The 24,071-nt window shown below is 37.0% G+C and overlaps 1 protein-coding gene across 1 annotated transcript in view; it reads right to left on the bottom strand.

The window, feature by feature from the left end:
- The window catches only part of rab3ab (RAB3A, member RAS oncogene family, b), a 29,639-nt gene extending 5,568 nt beyond the window's left edge, over nt 1-24,071 (bottom strand). Inside the window, 2 exon segments of the mRNA NM_001017761.1 lie at nt 8,996-9,223; nt 24,005-24,071. Of these exon segments, the coding sequence (NP_001017761.1) occupies nt 8,996-9,223 (228 nt within the window). The 5' untranslated portion in view covers nt 24,005-24,071.

The following is a 24,071-nucleotide window of genomic DNA, read 5'->3' as shown; positions in this document are numbered from 1 at the left end:
AATACTTTCCAGATGCATTGTATTTGCTTCTTGTTTTCTTTTCTATTCAAATTTTAATAATAATCTAACTCTTTAACCCAGAATTTTCACTTGGGCCCATTTTTGTATGTAAATTCATTCTATTGTCCAGTGCACCAAATTAAATAATTTAAGACACAAATTTTAACAATATTTTTCTGCAAGACACACTATTTCATAAACCTTTTTATTGGCACACTGGGACAGGTCAGTGAACAGAACATATAATCAGATCACATTTATTCAGAACAATAAGTATTCTCAGTAACAACACTGGTTGTAGTGCTATATCATACCAATGCAAGTATTTAAACGTTTCCCACCATGTTCAGACATTACGTATCCATTTTAAAATGCCAGTATTGTTTTTGTGCTTTGGGAAATGAATAATGCAATGGTCAAACTTTAAAGACAATTTTCTATGTTCTTTGGGTTATGCAAATGCGTTACACAAGAGGGGAAGGGTGTGCCGTACACCCTCTGATGAAGCACAACAATGGAGAAGCACCAAACTGCAAACTCATCCTCATGAGAATAGAATAAATGTGCTTCGCAACAGTCATGCCTTGTTCTGAGTTTACAGCCTCCAGTTAAATGTCAAGAGAACAAAACAAGCTCGCAGAGGAAATCAACAGATCAACTGAGTTCTCTGAGACCTGGCATAGATACAACCAAGGGTTCTGGACCTTCAACCTACAAGGAAACACAAAGCTATCAATAAGTGTTTTTCAAGCTAACCACCATTCTCCATCGCAGATAACCAGAAGACTAAGGCCCGATCCCAATTCTGGTTTCAAGTGTGGTCCTGAAAAATCTTCATTCGAAGGGCTATTCACCCCTTCCCCTTAGCCCTACGCCTTCAAGGGGGCACCCCTACCCGTCGGCATGCACACGCAAAACGAGAGGTAATGGAAAGGGGAAGGGCTGAGGGGTAGAATTGGGATTGGGACTAAATCCCAGCTGACACTGTCTGGTTTTTAATAATCCTAAATGATTGTAGCAAGTCAGACTGCATAGAGATGATTCCCATGTCACACTGTAAGATCTCAGTTGTCATAATGTCAGACTGAATGACTATCAAGATGCGCTAAACACGAAAGAAAATTCATCCGGAGTTTGACGTCATTCATCCATTCCATGACACTTTCACCATCCTACATTCTGGCATGATACCTCACGGTAAACATAAGCAGACTGTATGAGGTGAAATGATCAAACCAATGATGAAAGACTACAGATTTTAGCCTAGCATTACAGTAATGTTTCAGGATTTCCTAATTTTGTCTCGGATGACCAAACTGTGGCAGGGCTTTAATCTAAGGCCGTACTCACACTAGTACAGTTGCCTCAAACCGGGCCAAAGCACGCTTGCCCCCCCTCCCGTCTCCCCCGACGGCCCGCGCTCACACCATATCGGGCCTCGGCACGCTTACGTCATCGCTGCTGCGCTGCTCAGAAGCGCTCTCTATGGCAAGCCTTTTTAGCATTTAAATCTTTGTTCTGACTCCATAAATATATTTAGAGATATCTTTAATTATATTTTGACTAGTCATAATTATAATTCGACTAGTCAGAATGACAATTAGAGATATCTGCAATTACAATTGTACTAGTACGAAATCAGATTGGAGATATCTGCAAATATATTATGACTAGTCATATTCCTCCATTGAGTTCCATTGAAAAATATTTGCAGATATCTCTGAATGAGTTTTGATTAGTCACAATTGTAATTAGAGATATCTCTAACTGAGTTTTTACTAGTCATACATTTGGAGATGTCTTTAATTCGTAATATTTAGAGATATTTAGAAATATATTTGAAGATATCTCTAATTAATTTACTAATAGTCGAATTACAGTTGTAGATATCTTGAATTGGATTTTTGACGAGTCAAAACTCAGTTAGAGATATCTGCAAATATTTTTCAATGGAAGTCAAAGGAGGAATATGACTAGTCATAATATATTTGCAGATATCTCCAATCTGATTTCGTACTAGTACAATTGTAATTGCAGATATCTCTAATTGTCATTCTGACAAGTCGAATTATAATTATGACTAGTCAAAATATATAATTATATCTCTAAATAAATTTATGGATAGTCAGAACAAGGATTAAATGTTAAAACGGCTTGCCATACGCTCTCACTCAGCAGCACAGTGGAGAGTTCAAACAGTCCCTTAAAAGTCACGTCTTGCTTTCAGTTTCGGGCTTTGGCACGTTTTGCACTCACACACAAGCGTACCGCGCCAAAGCCCAAGTGTACCGCGCTCAGGCACACCTCTTCCAACCGGGCCAGGGCCGGCCAAGTGAACCGTGCTTGAGCCCAATTCAGCGCACTCACACTTCTCAAACGATCCGGGAAACGGGCCTGGGCACGGTACGGATGGCATAGTGTGAGTAGGCCCTAAGTCTGACCCTGAGAAGAATAGTTCAGTACAATACGATTGGTACACCCAAATCAAGCTTGCCTTTTCACTGCCAACAGTACCCGTGCCAAGTAGGCTTGTTGTACGCAGCATCATTCTCGCTCGAAGAAGGAAGCAATTCGGTCAGTTGGCATTTCTATGTGAAGTTTATTTGTTCTTCCTGTGTTTGTGCGGGTTTCCTCTGGGTGTTACGGTTTCCCCCAAAGACATGTGGTATGGGTGTTTTAAATAAACTAAATTGGTTGTAGTGTATGTGTGTGAATAAAGTTTGTGAGAGTGTATGTGTGTATGTGATTTGTGAGGTTTCCCAGTACTGGGTTGCAGCTGTAAGGGCAGCAGCTGTGAAAAACATGCTGGATAAGTTGGCAGCTCATTCCACTGTGGTGACCCCTGATGAATAAAGGGACTAAGTCAAAGAAAATTAATGAGCGAATCTCCATTGTACGGAGTGAGAGTGCTTTTCTTTAGTTAAAGTGAATAGTTGCATCATTGATGATGTTAGCGTGCTCAGGCTACGAAGTTAAAATACTGTGAGTGCAGGCTGAGAGGGAGAGGGGACAATCATGCTTAGTGTTGAACCGGTTGCAAATGAATAAATGCAAATAAACCACGTTTTTTTGCGTGTAAATAGACGCGTGAACATTTTGAGTTTACTCTCTTCATTTGCGCATTAAATTTGCTTCATTCATGTGTCAAATTCACTTGAGAATAGCTGTGGAATCGTATAATGGGCAGGGCTTCTGTCTGCCCGGTGACTCTAGTTTTGTTGCTAAAAGGGTAACATGAATTTTATTGAGAGAATATCTGTTTATGTGCTTTAGGAAGGCTGATAAACAGCATCGATTTGTTTGGAGCCATGTCTGAGTCCACTAGATCCATTCAGAGATGCTCCCAGTTCTGTGAGTTCATCAAATCCTCCAGAAACTTGATGATGGAAGCTTTCAGTGGTGCTTCCGACTGAGCCGAGTCCAGTATGATGAGCTGTGTCTGGGGTCGGCAAGAGGACTTTCCCTGGGACACCAACAACAGACGCTACGTCATAATCATTCCCCTACAAGAAAAAGCCCCTGATTGATTAACGCGGTGCGAATGTCCGCTAAAGTTCAGATTTTCCAACTCAAGCGATTTGCGCGTCTTTCATATTTTTACATTGACTTAACATGTGAATCACTCGCACTTGATGCTTCATCCGCTTCCGCAGCATCAGAGACTGTGATCCAAATTTCACAATATCAGTGGTGACACGAGTACCAATCCACATATTACTTGACATCCCTGATTGAGCAGAGTTTCCATAAACCTTCAGCCAGTGTTTCTCGACCACGTTCCTGGAGGACCACCAACACTGCATGTTTTCAAAGTCTCCTTTATCTGTCACACCTATTACAGGTTTTTCAGTCTTAGCTAATGTGCTCAAGATCTGAATAAAATGTGTTTGGTTAAGGCAGGGGTATCTAAACTTTGCTTCCTCCGGGTGCTCCTGTTTCAGCCACAGTCCAAAGACATGCGCTAGAGGTGAATTGAATAAATTAAATTGGCCGTAGGGTATGTGTGTGGATAAGTGTGTATGGATGCTTCCCAGTACTGGGTTGGACCTGGTAGGGCATCCGCTGTGTAAAACATATGATGGATAAGTTGGCGGTTCATTCCGCTGTTGCGACCACAGATTAATAAAGGGACTAAGCCCAAAAGAAAATGAATGAATGAGAACTTTGCAGCACAGTGGGAGTTCAAGACCCCTAAATTAGAGTTATTCATTATAACGTTATGTTATAAGCTCTGTTTCACTTACAAGGGATGTTAGAGGATGCCTCGTGCATAAATTCCACATTTGCATTACAGAAGACATCAGCTATCACGGCAGCAGAGAATAAAGATGATGGAAACAGAATATTTATTTCATTTTATATGGATATTATTTGAAATTATATTTTTTGTCTTCTTTAAGCCATTTTAGGTGTTTAATAAGGATAAAGTGTAATACAATGCGAAGCTAATTGATAGTCTTCCTTACTGTATAGAATACTATAAAAATGTATGATTTCTTCCTCATTCTGTTATATTAAACCACGTCTGGTCACAAAAGGGAGTTATTTCAAACACTCGCCTGATGCTGTGAAGTGAATTTAGAGTGAAAGCATGTCAGTAAATCTCTGTAAATAGGCTCATAAATGCAATGCGGCACTGCACACATGCTACCGTGATAATTCATCGCACAGAACGATTGCACAGTTTATTGTTATAATAACTATAAGTCCTTTTTTTATCATGGGGATCATTTTTAGTATATTGCTGTGAGATGATGGGTTATCGCCCATCTCTAAACCACATATAAAAATTCATTCAGCCTTCACCTGTCAAAACTGGTTTTTGCGTTTCTTTTTCGGAAACCAATAGCAGGTATTTGTATACCTACTATGGAAGGTAAAGACTATGGTATCCAACATTCTTCAATATATCTTCTTAATTTTCATATTTGGGTGAACTAGCCCTTTAGGGCCGAAAATCAATGCATCAACCTCATGTAATTCCGAATCTATTACAAACTCAGGAGACTTTAAGAATAGCTAAACACAAATGTAATCCTTACGATATGACATGATTACGTACATTTGTCCAGATCTTTTAAGCTTCAAAGTGCACAAATTTATTGAAATAATCAATAAAAATCAAGCATGAATAAACATTGATCAACATAGATGTATTTGTGCGACTCTTAAAAGAAATACTGGCGTAACAGAAGTATGAGAATCATGACACATCATGGATCAGCCTAGTGTGAAAAATCAATAGACCAAATCCACACTGACAATGTAACCTCTCATTCCTACAGAGACTTTAAGAGGTCAAAATGGAGTCTACCGAGCAGCATCGATGGACCTATTAATATACCAAAATATCCGTGAGACTGGAAGCCTATTTTTAACAACTCTGGTACCACATAATATATCAGCAGCTTTTTAACAAGATACTGATACTGAGCAATGGATTTCTGTTTTTATAACAGTGAAACCATTTGCACAGTATACTGTAGCCTTAGCCTATGTAGATTAATGGAAAAGAGGCAGTGTTATGTGCCATTAAATGATTTTACCTTTATGATATGCAAATTATCAAACTGTGGGCCACAACAATGCACTTTACTAACCTTTCTTTCTAATGTAATGAATGAACTGGATGTAATATGAACTGCAGTTTGTTCAGCGCAGTACTTAAAGGTGCAATAGGAGATCTTGGAAAATGCTAACGTTAGCCTGATAGCACTGAAAGCCTACGGTATGTTGCAACCTGCGAATTGCCATCACAAAGCCTACGGATCACTAGATAGTGTCACTACAATACATCACATGACATTCATCAGAGAGAAAACTTTATAGTACAGTTTGTCATTACGATAACAAACTTAAAAAAGAAGGTGTGTTGTTGATGTTGACCTGCCATTCTCTATCTGAACCAGATCTGTGAACGTGCCGTAATCATTTCTGTGTGAACATGGTGCTCAATTACATGTTTTGACAGGCAGGTAGGACAGGATATCATATTGTTCGGACCGAACGTTTTGATTGGACAAACCTTTCATGGTCCTACACCTTCTACAGAATATTAAAACAATTAGGAATATCGAGACTTTCAACCAGCATAACAAAAAAGAGTTTCAGAAGACCAGTGTTGGGCAGTAGCGTTGCTACAAGTGACGCTAGTAGCTAAACTACATTTCTCAGTAGCGTGTTGGTAGCATCACTATTTTCTAAATCAAATAGGTTTTCAGTAGCAAAGCTATTTTTAAAGCAGGTATTGCAGAAGCGTCTATACAAGCTACATTCACCGATCGCGAATCAGTACAGTAAATGACACCACTACCATTCACAGAGCTGTGAGGCTGGCGTCTGGCCAATGAAAGTAAATTCATATGAGAGAGAGCGAGATTGGTAATTTCTTCTTCCTCATATTTAACAGAGGTTGACAACAAGCGTTTTGGGGTGTTACTGTCTCCTTGCTATGGTTGGCGATGTAGCCAACCAATCAATGAGCTGACCCAAGAAACTTGCTTGATGGAGAGATGACTGCGGGAAAGGGATTATTTTTGAAACAGAAGTCCTTGTGACCATACCTCGAGAAGTGGACAGTAAATAGTTATTAATTATAGTAAATATACTATTCTGCTTTATCAGCACTCGTACAGCCTCTTCCCTATTCCCTATTACTCCGCCCACATAGAGTGACAGCAGATCAATAAACTCACTACAGTTTGGCGGATATTGCAGCTGTTGGACAACATAATGTACTTTTTTTTTTAGATTGCAACTATGCAGTTCATTTAAAAGGACAGTGCTTATTTAAAATATTTATAATTCCTGAGATTCATCATGTTGGCGGCCATTAGTCTGTCATTAACAGAGCAAAGAGGGTTGACGTTCCGCCATAAGATGGCGCATAATATGTCCTTAGGGGAGGAAAAACTCAAAACTTTAAATTACAGCTGATTAAAAATACAAATTTACAAAAAAAAAAAAAAAAAATTCAAATTACAGCTGATCAAATCATTATAATAAAGATAAATGACATTCTAAGTTGATCTCTCTCTTGTATATGTTGCAGTGCTGTATTTTTTACCATAGTAATCTAGTAGTGTTTACTTCCGGGGTTAATTATTGTGATCTCCCGATTGCAAAAGAGAAATACTAGGAAACCTCTGTAGACTGATGGCATTTCATGCTGTTCAGCCTTATAATCTTAAAATGTGAGCAAAATCACCGGTTTTGTCATCACATTAGACATTAGGCTAGAGAATCATTCAAATACTAGCTCAACTAAACTGAACAATTGTACGTCATGTTTCATTGACAGTTTTAGTGATTACTGAGATAGAACTGATTTAGATTGAAGATGGTTTGATTTATAAAGAAAATAAAAATAGCTTAGATGTGGCTAAGCTACGTTTGCCATGTAGCTTGTAGTTTAGCTTGCTACATTTCCCAAGGGGTAGCTTTAAGTGTAGTTTTAAGCAGAGTAATTAATAGCTACATTTTTCAAGTTATTGCACCACTTTAAAGCTCACAGTATCAAATAATACAAAAAAGTTCCAATATATGAGATTTTAACTGTATAACATGTTTTGTGCACACAAAGAAAAACTTAAGACATTTGATCATACAACTAAGAAATTAAATAAGACAAATTTGACAAGTGATATTTATATGCATACTTATGTGCTTGTATTTATGCACATTGTATGATTGTAATTTGCTATAATAGTATAAAGGTCTCTCATTTACATTATACAATCAGAATTTGAGGTTATTTTTAGTCAACTATAAAATGCAAAAAAAATAATAATATTAAAATTTTAATAATAATAAAATGTATATTAATATTTGATAATAAAATTTATACAACTATAAAAATGCAGCAAATATCTGATTGTATTTATAAAAGCCTAAGGTATCACATAAGATACTCAACAAATACACAAATGCTAATATTACATGAATTTCTTTTTTTTAAGATAAGATGACATTTATATATCTGCAATTACCAAGCTGGCATCATAGTTTAATTAAATTAAATTTATAATTTTTTTTTTTGAAGAGTTTGGAATATACAGTACATTCTGTGCAATACTCAGTAAACCATAAGCATTCAATTCCAAATATAGTCAGACCATATACTGTATCCTACACAGCCATGTATTCTATGCATGGTGACGATGATGAAGGCAAGCTTTCCTCCAGCGTGAGCGGATGGGCCTGTGCTGCGGTCTGCTGGGTGGGGGAGGGTCAACTTCCACCAGAGGGAAATTTGAGGCATTGGGGGAGGGGTCCTGCTGCATCACCAGCTATTCTGATTGGTTACATATCTAGAGCATCAGCAAACCTCCTCAACCATACTTGCTGCTGACATTTCTCTCTCTTTTTTCCCCAGTAGACAAAAACATTTCTCCAATAAACCACAACAGCTTAATTGACTAGGTTTAAAGCAATTCTACTACATTATGATAAATAACTAAAATTAATGTTGATCTTTTTGGAAGATAATTCATGTAAAAACAAGGCACAGCTCTGTTCCTGAGATTTAAATGAGATTTATAGGTTCAAAATGTGAATATTTTCAAGGGATCAGACACTATGGATCTTACAGAGAGGAAATGGATGTATTTCAGACAGAGAATGGCAGGCTGACATCAACAATCTACCTTCTTTTTAGTGTTTGGTATCATAATAACTAACTGTACTATAAAGTTTTCTCTCTGGTGAATGTTTCACGATGTATTGTAGAGATGTTTTCTAGTGTGCGTACATATGTTAAAAAATTGTAGCTTTGAATTTGCAGGGTGCAGCACAGACTTTCAGTGCTATCAGGCTAACGTTAGCATTTTCAAAGACCTCCTTTAGTGATACAACCTTCTAAAACCTAATTGGAAATAATAACCTACACATTTATCTACTAAATTAATGTCTACCAAAACAAGCACATAAATGCCACATTTATGTATATCAGGCACCAATCAAAAGCTCTTAATGCTTTTGGGAAACGATATCTTACCCAGATTTGCAGCTTTATCCTCTTGTCGTTCCTGTAGATGGTCTTCACCTTGAAGTCGATGCCGACCGTGCTTACGAACGCTGGCGTGAAGGAGTCGTCTGCATAACGAAACAGAAAGCTGGTCTTCCCAACGCTGCTATTCCCGATGATTAGGATTTTGAACATGTAATCAAAGTTCTGGTCAGAAGACTCCTTTTGTCCATAACGGTTGTCTGTAGCTGAAGCCATCTGGAAGATTAAGGGGAAACAAGACATTTGTACTTGTTTGTTTAATATCTTGTGTCATTTAAGTTATGGTACAGTTACTTAATAGAAATTCTCGCATGTCAAATTAGCACAAAAGCTACTAAATTTGAAAAAAGCTAGTTGATACTTTTTGCTGAACAATTAATGATTCAATCCAAAATCCCAGTTATTCATTCATTCATTTTGCGTAGGCTTAGTCCCTTTATTCATTAGTGGTCGCCACAGCGGAATGAATGGCCAACTTACCCAGCATATATTTTACACAGTGGATGGCCTTCTGTACTGGGAAAAAATCTATGCACACACATACACTATGGCCAATTTAGTTTACCCAATTCCCCTTTAACACATGTCTTTAGACTGTGGGGGAAACCGTAGCACCCGGAGGAAACCCACGCCAACACGGGGAGAACAAGCAAACTCCACACAGAAATGCCAACTGACCCAGTTGGGACTCGAATCAGCGACCTTCTTGCTGTGGGGCAACAGTACGAACAACTGAGCCACCGTGTCGCCCCTAACACTAACATATTTTTATAAAACAAAGTAATGGGGTTTGATATCCATTTTCAAGTGTTTGGTGGGTGTGTCAAAAATGTCAGCTGCAATATTTACACTCACCGGCCACTTTATTAGGTACACCTGTCCAACTACTCGTTAACGCAAATTTCTAATCAGCTAATCACATGGGATTTTTACGCACAACCATCTCTAGGGTTTACAGAGAAAGGTCTGAAAAAGAGAAAATATCCAGTGAGCGGCAGTTCTGTGGGCGCAAATGCCTTGTTGATGCCATAGGTCAGAGGAGAATGGCCAGACTGGTTCGAGCTGATAGAAAGGCAACAGTAACTCAAATAACCACTCGTTAAAACCGAGGTCTGCAGAAGAGCATCTCTGAATGCACAACATGTCCAACCTTGAGGCAGATGGGCTACAGCAGCAGAAGACCACACCGGGTGTCACTCCTGTCAGCTAACAACAGGAAACTGAGGCTACAATTCACACAGGCTCATCAAAGTTGGACAATAGAAGATTAGAAAAATGTTGCCTGGTCTGATGAGGCTCGATTTCTGCTGCAACATTCGGATGGTGGGGTCAGAATTTGGCATCAACAACATGAAAGCATGGATCCATCCTGCCTTGTATCAATGGTTCAGGCTGCTGGTGGTGTAATGGTGTGGGAGATATTTTCTTGGCACACTTTGGGCCCATAAGAACCAATTGAGCAACGTGTCAACGCCACAGCATACCTGAGTATTGCTGACCATGTGCATCCCTTTATGACCACAGTGAACCCATCTTCTGATGGCTACTTCCAACAGGATAACGCACCATGTCATAAAGCGTGAATCATCTCAGACTGGTTTCTTGAACATGACAATGAGTTCACTGTACTTAAAAGGCCTCTACAGTCACCAGATCTCAATCCAATAGAGCACCTTGGGATGTGGTGGAATGGGAGATTTGCATCATAGATGTGCAGCCGACAAATCTAAAGCAACTGCGTGATGCTATCATGTCAATATGGACCAAAATCTCTGAGGAATGTTTCCAGTACCTTGTTGAATCTACGCCATGAAGAACTAAGGCAGACTAAGGCAAAAGGGGATCCAACCTGGCAGTTGTAAGGTGAACCTAATGAAGTGGCGGGTGAGTGTACAGTATGTCCAAGTAAAGTCTGTTCTCTTTTATTCTGTAACATTGAATGTATTTTAAATATTAAGCAACACATATTTTTACTGATTTCATCAGGCTCTGAAAAAAAAAAGAGCACAGAATGGCGTTCTCAGCTGCCATAACTGCAACTGTATCATTAAAACAGCATTCAACGCACTACTGTTAAAAATGCTGAAAATGAAAAAAAAACAGGGCTGAATGCACCTGTGGTGTCAGATTACATATTTAAATAATTTAATCACAGCTTTTGTGAGGTGATAATCATGCTAAGCCATATCACATCCCCACAATTCAATTAGAATTCACAACAAAGTTACTGACTAGTTCGAAAGCAACAGTTACATAATCACGCCAACACAGACTTTTACTCACATTTGGCACTTAGTAAGTGTTAATATTGGGCCCTGCTTGTATGGTTTGCAAAGAAGGCAATTCATATACTGCAATGAGAAATGAAATAAAGAAAAACAAAGAAAAATGCTGATAATGTCTTATGAAGAAAATTAGTTCCTGACTTTAAAGAGATCACCCAAAACACTCACTCACTCTTTACTTGTTCCAAACTTGTTTGCCTTTTTTCTTCTTCTGATGAACACAGACAAATATAATTTGAAGGAAGCTGAAAACCAGTAACCATTGACTTCCATTGTATTGGTTTTCCAACTATGGAAGTCAAAAGTTACCCATTTTGAGCTTTTTAAAAAAATATTTTATTTAGTGTTCAACAGAATAAAGAAAATCATGTTTTATCCAGCTCCGATCCAAATCGAGCCCGATCATGCGGTTTCAGACTCGATTGGAATCAGACTTTACCTCCCTTTCAGGACATATAAATACATACAACAGTTCTGTCTGGTTCTCAAATCTGATTGGCTGGTAGCTGTGTGATATTCTGCAATAACAGCACTGGACCAGCCTCCTCACCCTTCACCCTTGTGTATTACTCCGCCCACAAACAGCGACCAGCAGACACAAGCAGAGACTCTCCAAAGTTTGACAAATATCACTGCTTTTGGACAATATAATGTACTTTTGAGGATTTTTTAGTGGAGTATGTAGTTGTTTAGATTGCAATTATGCAGTTTATTTATAAGGATAGTGCCTATTCCAATATATTTATCATTTCTGAGAGACAGCGCGTCGGTGGCCATTAGCCAAAGACGGCTGACTTTATCTATCCACAAGATGGCGACAGGAATGGTAAGTGACTTTCTAAGTCGATCTCTCTCTTTTGCATCTTGTAGTGCTGTATTTAAACCATATAATTGCAAACACAACAGCAGTCTGGTAGTGATTGTGCTGCTTTTTTCAGGGTTAATTATTGTGATATCCCGATTGCAACAGAGAAATACTTTAGACTTTAATACTGCAAGGAGATATCTCATTGCATGGCATTTCATGTCACATTCAGCCTTATAATCTTAAAATCTAAACAAAATCACCAGTTTTACGCTAGAGAATCATTTAAACACTAGCTGTAAAGTGACGTTGGTGAATAAGTAATGGTTTCTGCAGATGTGAATGAATGGTGGAAGAAAGTAGTTCCTCTTACAAAAGGTTTTTTGAGATTGCATGTTTGACTTTTCTTTTTCATACACATGATTGTGCCGTCGAACTGTTGTATAAATGCAATATCACACTCGTAGCTGTGCGATATGCTGTATATCACCACTGGTGGGTCGTTAGGTCACCTGCAGCCTCGTGCCAACGCACACCTCCCACCAGTGCTGATATACAGCCATATCGCACTGCTTCTCCGGTGATATTGCTCATATATATATATATATATATATATATATATATATATATATATATATATATATATATATATACTCAATATTTTTTAACACATCTATAGTTATACGGCGGCACTGAGTTGGACCTCTTTCTTGACTTAACACAGAAATAGCAACGCGTGACATCACTTTGTTGCAGGGACGCTATTGGTTAAATGCCAGCAAAGTAGAACATGGAAGCAGCTTGAAGCAGCAAGCGCGAGTATGTCTGCGGTCTGGAGGTATTATAAAGCTGATGACAACAACATTGCCATGGCAAACTGTGAGATATGTAAACTTGGGACTGCAAAAGGTGGAAAGGAAAAGGCTACATTTAACACTACAAACCTGATAAGGCACCTCAAAAACAAACATCTGACACAATAAAGCGAGTTTACCCAGGCAACCAAACCGAAGACGAGTCAGCTCACGCCGCGTTGAGAGTTTGAAGAGGAGAGAAAAAATGCCCCATGACAGCGCGAAGGTACAAGACATCACAGTCAATGTAGCATAAATAATTGCAATGAGTGACCTGCCATTTGTCTTTTTAGAGAACCTTGGACTTCTTATGCTTATGGAGCATGTAAAACCTTAATTAGAAATTTTTATTTAATGTATTATAGAAAGATTAGATTGGGATTCTCAAAATCGAGGGCAAAATAAACTGATTGGTACATCGCTATTTTATAAACACTGTGAGTAAAGAGTTAGTAAATTGCAATTTTTGAATGAACAATATCTTTAAGTGATCACCAAATGATTTTTTTGTGGACTTCTTTCCACAGGTATACTGCGTCACAACTTCTCCCATTGATCATAATATTTGATCAATGTGTGTTTTGAATTAGCAGCATTATTTTTATGACACCTATATTTGCTGCTTACGTAGTGAGCAGGCGGCATGCAGCTGGGTATTGGAACGGGGCCATTTCGATTTACTGCATTTAGAGGCTTGCTTTAGATGGCAGAACGAGCAAAAGCTGACTGTTTATGTGGATCGACTATGGCTGAGTGAATTCTCATCCTTTTTTACTGTCCGTCACTCATTCTTTGAGACCTGTGACCAAACAGCAGCGGTAGAGTCACCAGCTACCGAAAATCATTCAGGCAAGAATCCCGGAACAAAAATAAAATGTCTGAGCGCCTGCCAGGCCTTGGCATTAATCTGACATTTTCTTTTTTGTGTGTCAGATCGATAGTTGGCACAGGCCCTTCTGAATATAAAGCACTGGCTTTTTAACACCTCTATCACAAAATGACAATGGCAACTCGTTCCTTTGTCCATCTGAAGTTCACATGAGCAGGCAGTAGTGCCTGTTTGATTTGAAACTAATGAAATAACTGGTAATATATTAATGAGAAATGTAGTGTTGTTAAAAAAAAAAATTATTTATATATATATATATATATATATATATATCGATACTGAAATATTTAAAATGATATTTATCATTATCGATAAATACATAATGTTTCAGTATTGATATTAAGGCAGCACGATATTGGAAAAATTGGACATTGCGACATTTTGTTTTTCTGTGATATTCTGTATCTGTACCTATTTCACCAAATGAATGAAAAGCAATATTTGGAAAGAATTTATAGTCACGCTTTATTTTAAGGTTCAATTCTCGCAATTAGCAAACCATTAAATATAACTTTTGACTTGTGCGACCGCCTTTATGCTTCTCTGCTGACCTTGAAAATATAATTGGCTGATTTGTAGAAAAGCAGAATTAATTGAGTTAATTGGTTGAATTGAGATTAATCGTGCAGCCCTAGTATATCGCAGAATAAAGGCTTGTACACACCGGGGTGCTTTTCGTTTGCGTTTATCATCAGAGTTTTTCGAGACGTTATTCCGGATTCAATCCGCGATTTTTACTGGCGTCGAGCAAAAATCACTCATTGACATTAGATGGCGCTACACAAGTTGACATGCTTGTTGTTATATTTATCCAATATTGTGCAGCCCTAGTCGATATTTATCAATATATCCATAAATATTGATACTGACATATTTAAAATGATACAATCTTGCTTGTGGTTACTATTGACACAGGTTTTGACCTCTCGCACTTTCTTCTCAGCAGCTGGGAGATCAACAATCAATCGGGAAAGTTGTCATATCGCTTCACTTTTTTCAAATGTTTTTATGTTACAGCCTTATTCCAAAACTGATTAAATTAATTTATTTCCTCAAATTTTTACACACAATACCCCTTAATGACAATGTGAAAAAAGAGTTTTTGAAATTGTTGCAAATTTATTAAAAATTAAAAAAAACCTGAAAAATCACATGTACATCAGTATTCACAGCCTTTGCTTAATACTTTGTTGATGCACCTTTGTCAGCGATTACAGCCTCAAGTCTTTTTGAATATGATGCCACAAGCTTGGCACACCTGTCTTTGGGATTTTTTGCCCATTCCTCTTTGCACTACCTCTCAAGCTCTATCAGGTTGGATGGGAAGCGACAGTGTATAGCCACTTTCAGATCTCTCCAGAGATGTTCAATAGGATTTAGTTCTAAGCATTGACTGGGCCACTAAAGGACAATCAGCGAGTTGTTGTGAAGCCACTCCATTGATATTTTGGCGGTGTGCTTTTGTCATTGTCCTGCTGGAAGATGAACCGTCGCCCCCAGTCTGGGTCAATAAAGGAATAAACACATTAAGGGTGTTTATTTGCTGAAATTCATATTCAATTTTTTTTTATTTATATTGTACAACATATATTTATACTGTTTTTATTCATTGAATATATATTTGAAAAGGGGAAAAACAATAAACCGTTGTATCAATGATGTAATATTCATTAATTTTCTTGTCGGCTTACGTCCCTTTATTAATCTGGGGTCGCCACAGTGGAATGAACCACCAACTTATCCAGCAAGTTTTCTCCCTTCCAGCTGCAACCCACCTCTGGGAAACACCCACACACATTCACACATACACTCATACACTACAGACAATTTAGCTAACCCAATTCACCTGTACCACATGTCTTTGGACTGTAGGGGAAACCGGAGCACCCGGAGGCAGGGAGAACATGCAAACTCCACACAGAAACGCCAACTGAGCCAAGGTTCGAACCAGCGACCCAGTGACCTTCTCGCTGTGAGGCGACAGCACTACCTACTGCGCCACTGCCTCGCCCGAATGCTGTATTAGTTAAATCATTTTCCTTTAAAAATGTTTGAAGGTCACATGACCATCAGGAAGAACGCACCATCTCATTTCTCACAGGAAGTGTTCTCGTGGTCTCCCGAGTTCGATCTTCCAAGGACACCTGGCAAGACTGGTCTCCACAAGAGCGCAAGTCCATTCTCTGCGTTCTTGGAATTGACAAACAGCCAAAATGTAGGCCACCTGAGCTCAATTTAGAGCTTCATGGCAAAGGCTGTGGATACTGATGTACAAGTGATTTTTCAGGTTTTTTATTTTAAATAAATTTGCAACAATTTCAAAAACTCTTTTTTCACATTGTTATTATGGGGTATTGTGTGTAGAATTTTAAGGACATAAATGAATTTAATCCATTTTGGAATAAGGCTGTAACAAAAAAAAATGTGGTAAAAGTGAACGCTATGAATACTTTCCAGATGCACTGTAGACTTAAACACTTTTATTTGAATAAGAAAATAAGATGAGATTGTGCTAATTTAGTTTCTTTTTTGCGTAATTCGTTACCTTTCAGACTTAAGGACTGCTGACATACCTGGTATAAGCATTATATGATTTAATTTTGGCATATTTTTAATAGTGCGAAATTTGTTCCCCTCTGTATCGAAAATGGTATCGAATATGAATATTTTTGAAGGTATCGAAGTATCAAAGTTGGAAATTCTAGTACTGTGACTGTATATACTGAAGACAAGAATAATTTTTTATTCTGTTTTTTACAAGCTTACTACCAACAAACTGCAAAATTACAAGCAAATACATTAACCCTAAACTTAACCTTATAGTTAAAGTGACCTAAAAAACAAGAATAAAATCAGACTACAACAATGATAAAAAGTATTGGATGGAAAATCCTTCTAAGACTACATACTAGGGGTCCGTTCTTCGTACGTGGATTACTCAATTAGCTGGATTTGGATGTTGACGATTTGACACAATCCAGGATCGTTTCGTTCTTCAAAGCTGATCCGAGAGTTGTTGTCATAGCAATAGTTCTGCTAGGTCAAACCTGATCGGGAGCAGGTTCAATTCATATAAACAGGATTAGATCGGCTTAGTTCAAGCAAAGATAATACAGAAAGTATGTTCCGAATTCTGATATTTTCTTACAGTAGTAGTTATATACACTTGGGAAAATGGTACATATTTTTTAAACTATATATATAAAGTTATAGTCATTAATAAAATAAATTAAGTTATACATATTAATTAAACGTATGCAATCTGCAGCCTCGAAATGAAAGTACAACTGCCACCTGGTGGTGCAAAGAGAAAACTTATTGATATGAACTTTTTAGATCGCTTTAGTACAAATTGTGTATAATAGAAATGCACAATATGTGACTTTTTTTAAAGCAATAATACATTTATGCAGTCATAAACTTGAAAGTTAATATGCCGGTGATTTGATGCTTCACAAAAGTTGCAGCTGCCTTTACCAATATGAAAATACTTTTGTAAACAACCAGTTATTCTTTACGCCGATTAAAAAACAGCTACTATAATAATATTTAGAAAAATATTTTCTAAATGTGGAACTAAATACATTGATTTGCATTGAAATACATGATGAATACTCTTGACACATGAAAGTGGAAATTGCAGCTCACAACAAATGTGGAAGGTTATTGCGTGTCATATTTAACAAACCGTTTACTGCTAATTTGATGTCATTTTGCTCACATGGATAATTGAATATTAATCAGATGATGTCATTACGCTGCTGTGCCGTCAGCCAATCGTTGCATTGCTGATCATGATTTCGAGGATCGATAGATCTGTCCTTCAGCGATCTCAGATCAGTTTATCCAGACATTCTAATCTGATTCGCAAACTCGTTTGAAGAACCAAATTAGCGAGAGATCAGTTATAAAGATTAAAAGATCCAGGATCTGCCAAATCATCTTAGATCATTTAAGCGAGGTACGAAGAACGGACCCAAGGTGTCCTGTGGCGTATGTTACTTGCTTAAGGGTTAATTAGAGATAATTAATTACTAAGGTCTGTTCACTATAAACATACGACCATAGAAAATTTTCCCTACACAGTCCCCACCAATGCACACCAACATTCTGTTTATAAAAAGCGAGCTGCTAGATGCTTGAGGTGTTTTTAACAGGACGGATTATGAATCAGCTTGAAAAAACATGTTCTGAAACTAAATGCAACTATATCAGTGTGTCAGCCTATTTGTGAAACTGAGTGCAAAAACAGAGTTTTCTGGGAGACAGAACAATATGGGAGTATTGTGTGGAGTTTGCATGTTCTCCCTGTGTTCGCCTGGGTTTCCTCCAGGTGCTCCGATTTCCAACACAAATCCAAAGACATGTACTACAGGTGAATTGGGTAAGCTAAAATTGTCCATAGTGATGAGTTGCAGCTGGAAGGGCATCCGCTACATAAAACATATGTTGGATGAGTTGGCGGTTCATTCCGCTGTGGCGACCCCATTTTAATAAAGGGACTAAGCCGAAAAGAAAATGAATGAAAACTGGTGAATCTGTTCAGCAAAATATCGCTATGGCGACCCCTGATTAATAAAGAACTAGGCTGAAGGAAAACTACTGAATGAAGATTATAATATTTACGTTCTCTGGTGTGAATGGGCTTTAACTTAGTACTTATTTAACAACACTGTAAAAAGTCACCTTGTGTAACCTAAATGAATAACACAAAACATACTTAAATAGTTATAATGACTTTAGTTATCATTAATTCCTCGTTTTCTGTAATACAAGTACCAGTGCGGATGCTGAAGGTGAGCAGGAAAGAAAGTTACAGAGCTCTGGAGGACAAATGCAACATGAGCTTATAGGATGTGTGTATCACAGTGACTCAACAAACCAAGGAAGATCAGCCGGGAATCAAGTGAAAAACAATAAACAGATCTTACGGACGTCTGGCAGACATGCTTAGCTAAAAAGGGAAGAAAATGCTGAAGAGCTAAAACATTGTGCAAGTGTTTCACAAGGACAGACGTTTGATTCTTATCTCAGGAAGTACTATCTCAATCCATTACACTCACAATCTTTTACACCTATTTTCGACTGGGGAAGTTAAATCTCAAACTGGCAGATGTTCTCTAAAGTAAACCATGGTATACATACGATGACTATATTTGGAATGGCATGTATATTGTGCAAGTAACCCTTAGAGTTGGGTCAATAGATGATGCCATAGTCCAGGGCTTTCAATTAGTTTGTCATGGGGGACGGTTCATGAAAAGCATCCCAAACGAAGGGCCGGAGAGATATGACTTGCTATATGAGTGATGACACAACTGCATATGCTGTATTTTTGCTCCTTCAGATACCCACGTTGGCTTTTTCTACATTAAAATGGGAATATTTTGTATTTTGAAACTACATAATATCACTGCATTGTCAAATTGACTTTATTTGTTTTACAAATATTCAAATGTTGTATTTCAGAGCACTACAAATTCTTCTTCTTTGGCTTCTTCTACATTCATACACATTCGTATGCTATGCTTTAAACTGCATAACAATTAGGGATGCAACATTATAAATTTTGGTTCTACGATTATATATTCTGAAGAATAATCATGGTTTAACTGTTATCACGTCTAATATAAAATCAAGCTATTAGGTAAGTAGCTATTTAGATTAACTGTTGTTGCCATCTGCGTTTATGCATACATAATCATTTTAATAATAATTCTTCTAACATATCTTTTGCTGACATTGCACTGAAAGTCATGCACAAATCTCACTGAGAGATGTTTTCTACTTTGTGCGCATTGCTCCGCTTGTCATTCTTACATTAGATATAACAAACTTGCAAGTGAAAAAAATGTGATATGGGAACGGCCGCTGCTATAGTTAATCCGGAGTGCGTGCGTATTAGCCTCGGTGTACATACTTGGAACTTGTCAAAACTTTGTTTAATTGCAGCAGCTTCGTTTCGTTCCATGCAACAGAAATGCGGCTTAGAGACGCCTTTACGATTCATTACTGTGGCGAATTCAAGTGCAGTTAATAGTGAAATCAGCTAATCATTGCATCCCTACAAACGATTACAGTTAATTGTACAAAAGGCCATTTCTACAAACACATCCAAATGTTTTTCGGCTGTCTACACCACTCGCTTATAGTAACACCCTCTGTGCAGCCTCTGCAGCTCGTGCTGTATTGAACAGACGCACGTCACTTCATAACTATAGCGCAATGCGCTCGCAGTATTCTTTCAACTAGGTGCGCCTGGAAAGCGTGAGCACGTCTTTTATAATATATGTGTGCAAGCTGCATGCCTCCATTGGAAATACCGTTGGAAACGGCCGATAGTTAATTGCCTCAGTAATAGTTAATTCAGTGAGTATTAGCCTCGGTGTACAAGCTTCAAACTAGCGCACAGTTGGCATAACTTTGTTTAGTTGCAGCAGTTTTGTTCCGTCCAGAAACGCAGTGTTGAGAAGCCTTCACGAATAATTAACCATGACAAATTATAGCGCAGTTAATAGTGTAATCGGTTATTCATTGTATCCCTAATCAATTTTGATATCATGTCTTCATTTCTTCAAAGAAACACTTTAGATTATAACTTACAAAAAAAAAAACAATTTATAAAAAGTTTCGGCTCACCAAGACATTTGGGTTGAATTGTTGTATTTGTAATGAGCTTTTCTATTTTTTTTTTCGCACAGCAATAGCGAGAAGGATATAAACGGATGTCGGAGCCAGCTCCAAGTAGGTGGACCTTGATCTCCAAGTAGGCTGTACAAATCTAAAATGTTATGTCTTGTACATGACACTCAGTCCAATATTGTGCTTTATTTTGTTTACATCTATTTGTGAGCTATAAGATAATTTTTTGAGCTATGATTATGTGTAAACTGCAAGACATTTCTTTCATTTCTATGTTGATGTATTTTCAAATGAAACAGAAAAATGTGTAGGGGGCGGGGTTTTCTTTTTGTCCAGCATTTCCTCATTGCAATCCTGTGGCTTTCACAAAAATGGGTGTGGTAAGGAAAATTGTAGTTGAAGCCATCAAACTGGCGTCAATAGAGAAGAACCAACACTCCAAATATGAAAACAAATGATCAGACTTTCAATGAAGATTAATAAAGCTTTTTTTTTTCCAGTGAATTACCTTACACCGATGAATTGTTCACCTAAAGAAATGTATTATTTTGATTTCTCATGGACTTTTAAAACTCCATCATATTCTATTTCAGTGCAATATGATCTGACGTAAAATGGTTATGACTGATGAGAAAACAGAATGATCTGATGACCGTACAACACCAGATTTCTAATTTAAGTTTAATTAGCTTTAAAGAGAGCTTTGAACTAGCCTCACATTCATCAAAATCAATACAACTTTCACCAGACACAGCTAAACTAAACAAAAAGGCTTCTCCTCAGGAGACCCTGATTTGCAATTCAGCACACCACGTCTGGTGTGTCTGAAAGATTCACAGAACACCAAAGCATCCTAAAGTCAGCATCTCTCCTGATAACAGAGGGCTTGAGCTGACTAAAAATAGAGGCTAACTTTTAGACCAGCTGCTCTTTCAGCCTGACAAAAACATTCTGCCGGACAGCCTTAGGGAGGGGGGACTGAGAGAACATCTTTATGAGTATATCTTGAGGAAAAAAAGCAGCAATTACACTACAGGAAATGCTCGGGCTGTGCTCCAGTAAGCACTTTTCTCTTCCTTTAGACACAAATCCTCAATAATGCAAAGGTCTGGGTAATCAAGACTGACAGAGCTGGTCACTGTGTGGTCAGAGCTGCTCTGTCCAAGAACTGTCAAGCTGATTTGTTTCAAAATCCTCATTTTAACATTCAGAATGAAAAACACTTGAATTAAATTGGTATAAACATTGCCAAATATATGGGGTGCATTACGGGTATACAGTGCTCAGCAAATAGGAGTACACCCCACAAAAATCTCTCATTTAAATTAATATTTTCTATAGAAAGGTTTACAATATTTTATTTGTGCATATACATTAGATTAGTCAGTATTGAAGCCAAATCTGGAACTTAACAAAATAACTTACGATAATGGTCCAAACATCCAAATTTATATGTTTGGGGAAAATATTAAATACAAATTTAAAAAAAAGAGCAAAAATCAAGAAATATCTAAAATTTTGTAAAAATTTTGTACTTTGTATATTTTTTCAATATTTTGCATGAATTTAAATGTTTTATCTTTATATTTCTAGAGATATTTGGTGACTATAATATTCAAATGCAAATCCACCAAATTATATGACCTATATTCACTGCGAAATCGATACAAATATTAATTTTCAAAATGGGCTGTACTCATTTATGCTGAGCACTATACTTCACCCTAAAATAAAAAATGTACACATTATTTACCTAAAGTGATTCCAAACCGTGATGAGTTTCTTTAAACATTTAAGAAACATTTAGAAACACAATAACTTATGATAGCAGTCCAAAAATGTGTACACCCAAATTTATATGTTAGGGAAAAATATTAAATACAAAAAAAAAAAAAAGAAAAAATCAAGAGAAACAAAAGAATATATAAAATTTTGTTGAAATTTTGTAGTTTGTATTTTTGTTTTTGCAATATTTTGCATGCATTTAAATGTTTTATCTTTATATTTCTAGAGATATTCGGTGACTATAATATTATTTAAAAATATATATCTGTTTTGTTCAAATGCACCAAAATATATGACCTATATTCACTGAGAAATGGATACAAATATTAATTTTCAAAATGGGGTGTGCTCATTTATGCTGAGCACTTTAGCTCACCCCAAAATAAAAATTTACACATTATTTACCTCAAATGATTCTAAACTGTTATGAGTTTCTTTAAACATTTAAGAAACATTTAGAAACACAATAACTTACGATAGCGGTCCAAAAATGTGTACACCCAAATTTATATGTTAGTGAAAAATGTTAAATACAAATTTAAAAAAGAACAAAAATCAAGAGACACATAAAATATATAAAAGCTTATTGAAATTATGTAGTTTGTATTTATTTTTTTATTTTTGCAATATTTTTTATAAAAAAAGAGCAAAAATCAAGAAATATCTTAAATTTGCTAAAATTCTGTACTATGTATTTTTTTCCAATATTTTGCATGAATTTAAATGTTTTATCTTTATATTTCTAGAGATATTCGGTGACTATAATATTTAAATGCAAATGCACTAAATTATATGACCTATATTCACTGAGAAATGGACACAAATCTTCATTTTCAAAATGGGGTGTACTCATTTATGCTGAGCACTTTAGTTCACCCCAAGATAAAAATGTACACATTATTTACCTCAAGTGATTCTAAACCGTTATGAGTTTCTTTAAATATTTAAGAAAGATTCAGAAAAAAATACTTAAATCATTGACTTCCATAGTAGGAAAACAATTGAAGTGAATGGACAGGTTTCCAGCATTTTTCAAAATATCCGATTTGTGTTTAACTCGAAGAAAGAAACTCATAAGGGTTAAGTGAATGAGAAATGAGTGAACTACCCCTTTATTGACCAAAACCCTGCAGTTTTACTGAAAGATGAAGGAAAATCTCTGAGCCTAAAGCTACTAAACGGATGTGCAGCATCATAAATGCTCTATGTCGGAATGTAATCAGCAGCCTATCCAGTGTTATATAGGATATAGGCTAACATCACAAAGCAATATACTGTAACGTTTTAATATTAAAGAAAATTATAGCCAGTTATTTATTACAACGTAGCAAACGAAAAGAGCATTCTTACATAATAGGAAACAGCACATGCAACAGTGCTGCTGCTGCGGATGATATTTTCACCTGATTCACCATCTTCTGAGATGATGCTAAAGAGCACGGCGATCATGAAATCATCGTTATTCTCTTTGGGATATCATCGAAAAGGCAAACAATCATATGAATCGGAGCAACGTAAGATCTCTGCTTTAAAAGCGATGTGGCAGATGTGCATTTCATAGGAATTATAAATAGAACCGTATAGGATGCGCGATGTCCATGTCAAATGAAGGTTATTCTTTCTGCATTCAGCGCAATAATTCGCAACTTTACCAATGAAAAACACACATATACAGCACATAGTTCGATGTATTTATCATAAAGCATCTAAAAACGCGTATTAGTGGCGCTGTCTTACCGTTAAAAGCCGTTTAAAGCGTCTCTTACGCCAATACTGCGCCTCTTCCAACACCTGCAGACACTTT

This window comes from Danio rerio, chromosome 11 (assembly GCF_049306965.1).
Source record: "Danio rerio strain Tuebingen ecotype United States chromosome 11, GRCz12tu, whole genome shotgun sequence".
Lineage (NCBI taxonomy): Eukaryota > Metazoa > Chordata > Actinopteri > Cypriniformes > Danionidae > Danio > Danio rerio.
Note: the sequence above shows the minus strand (reverse complement) of the source record. Positions and strands in the feature narration are given on the sequence as shown.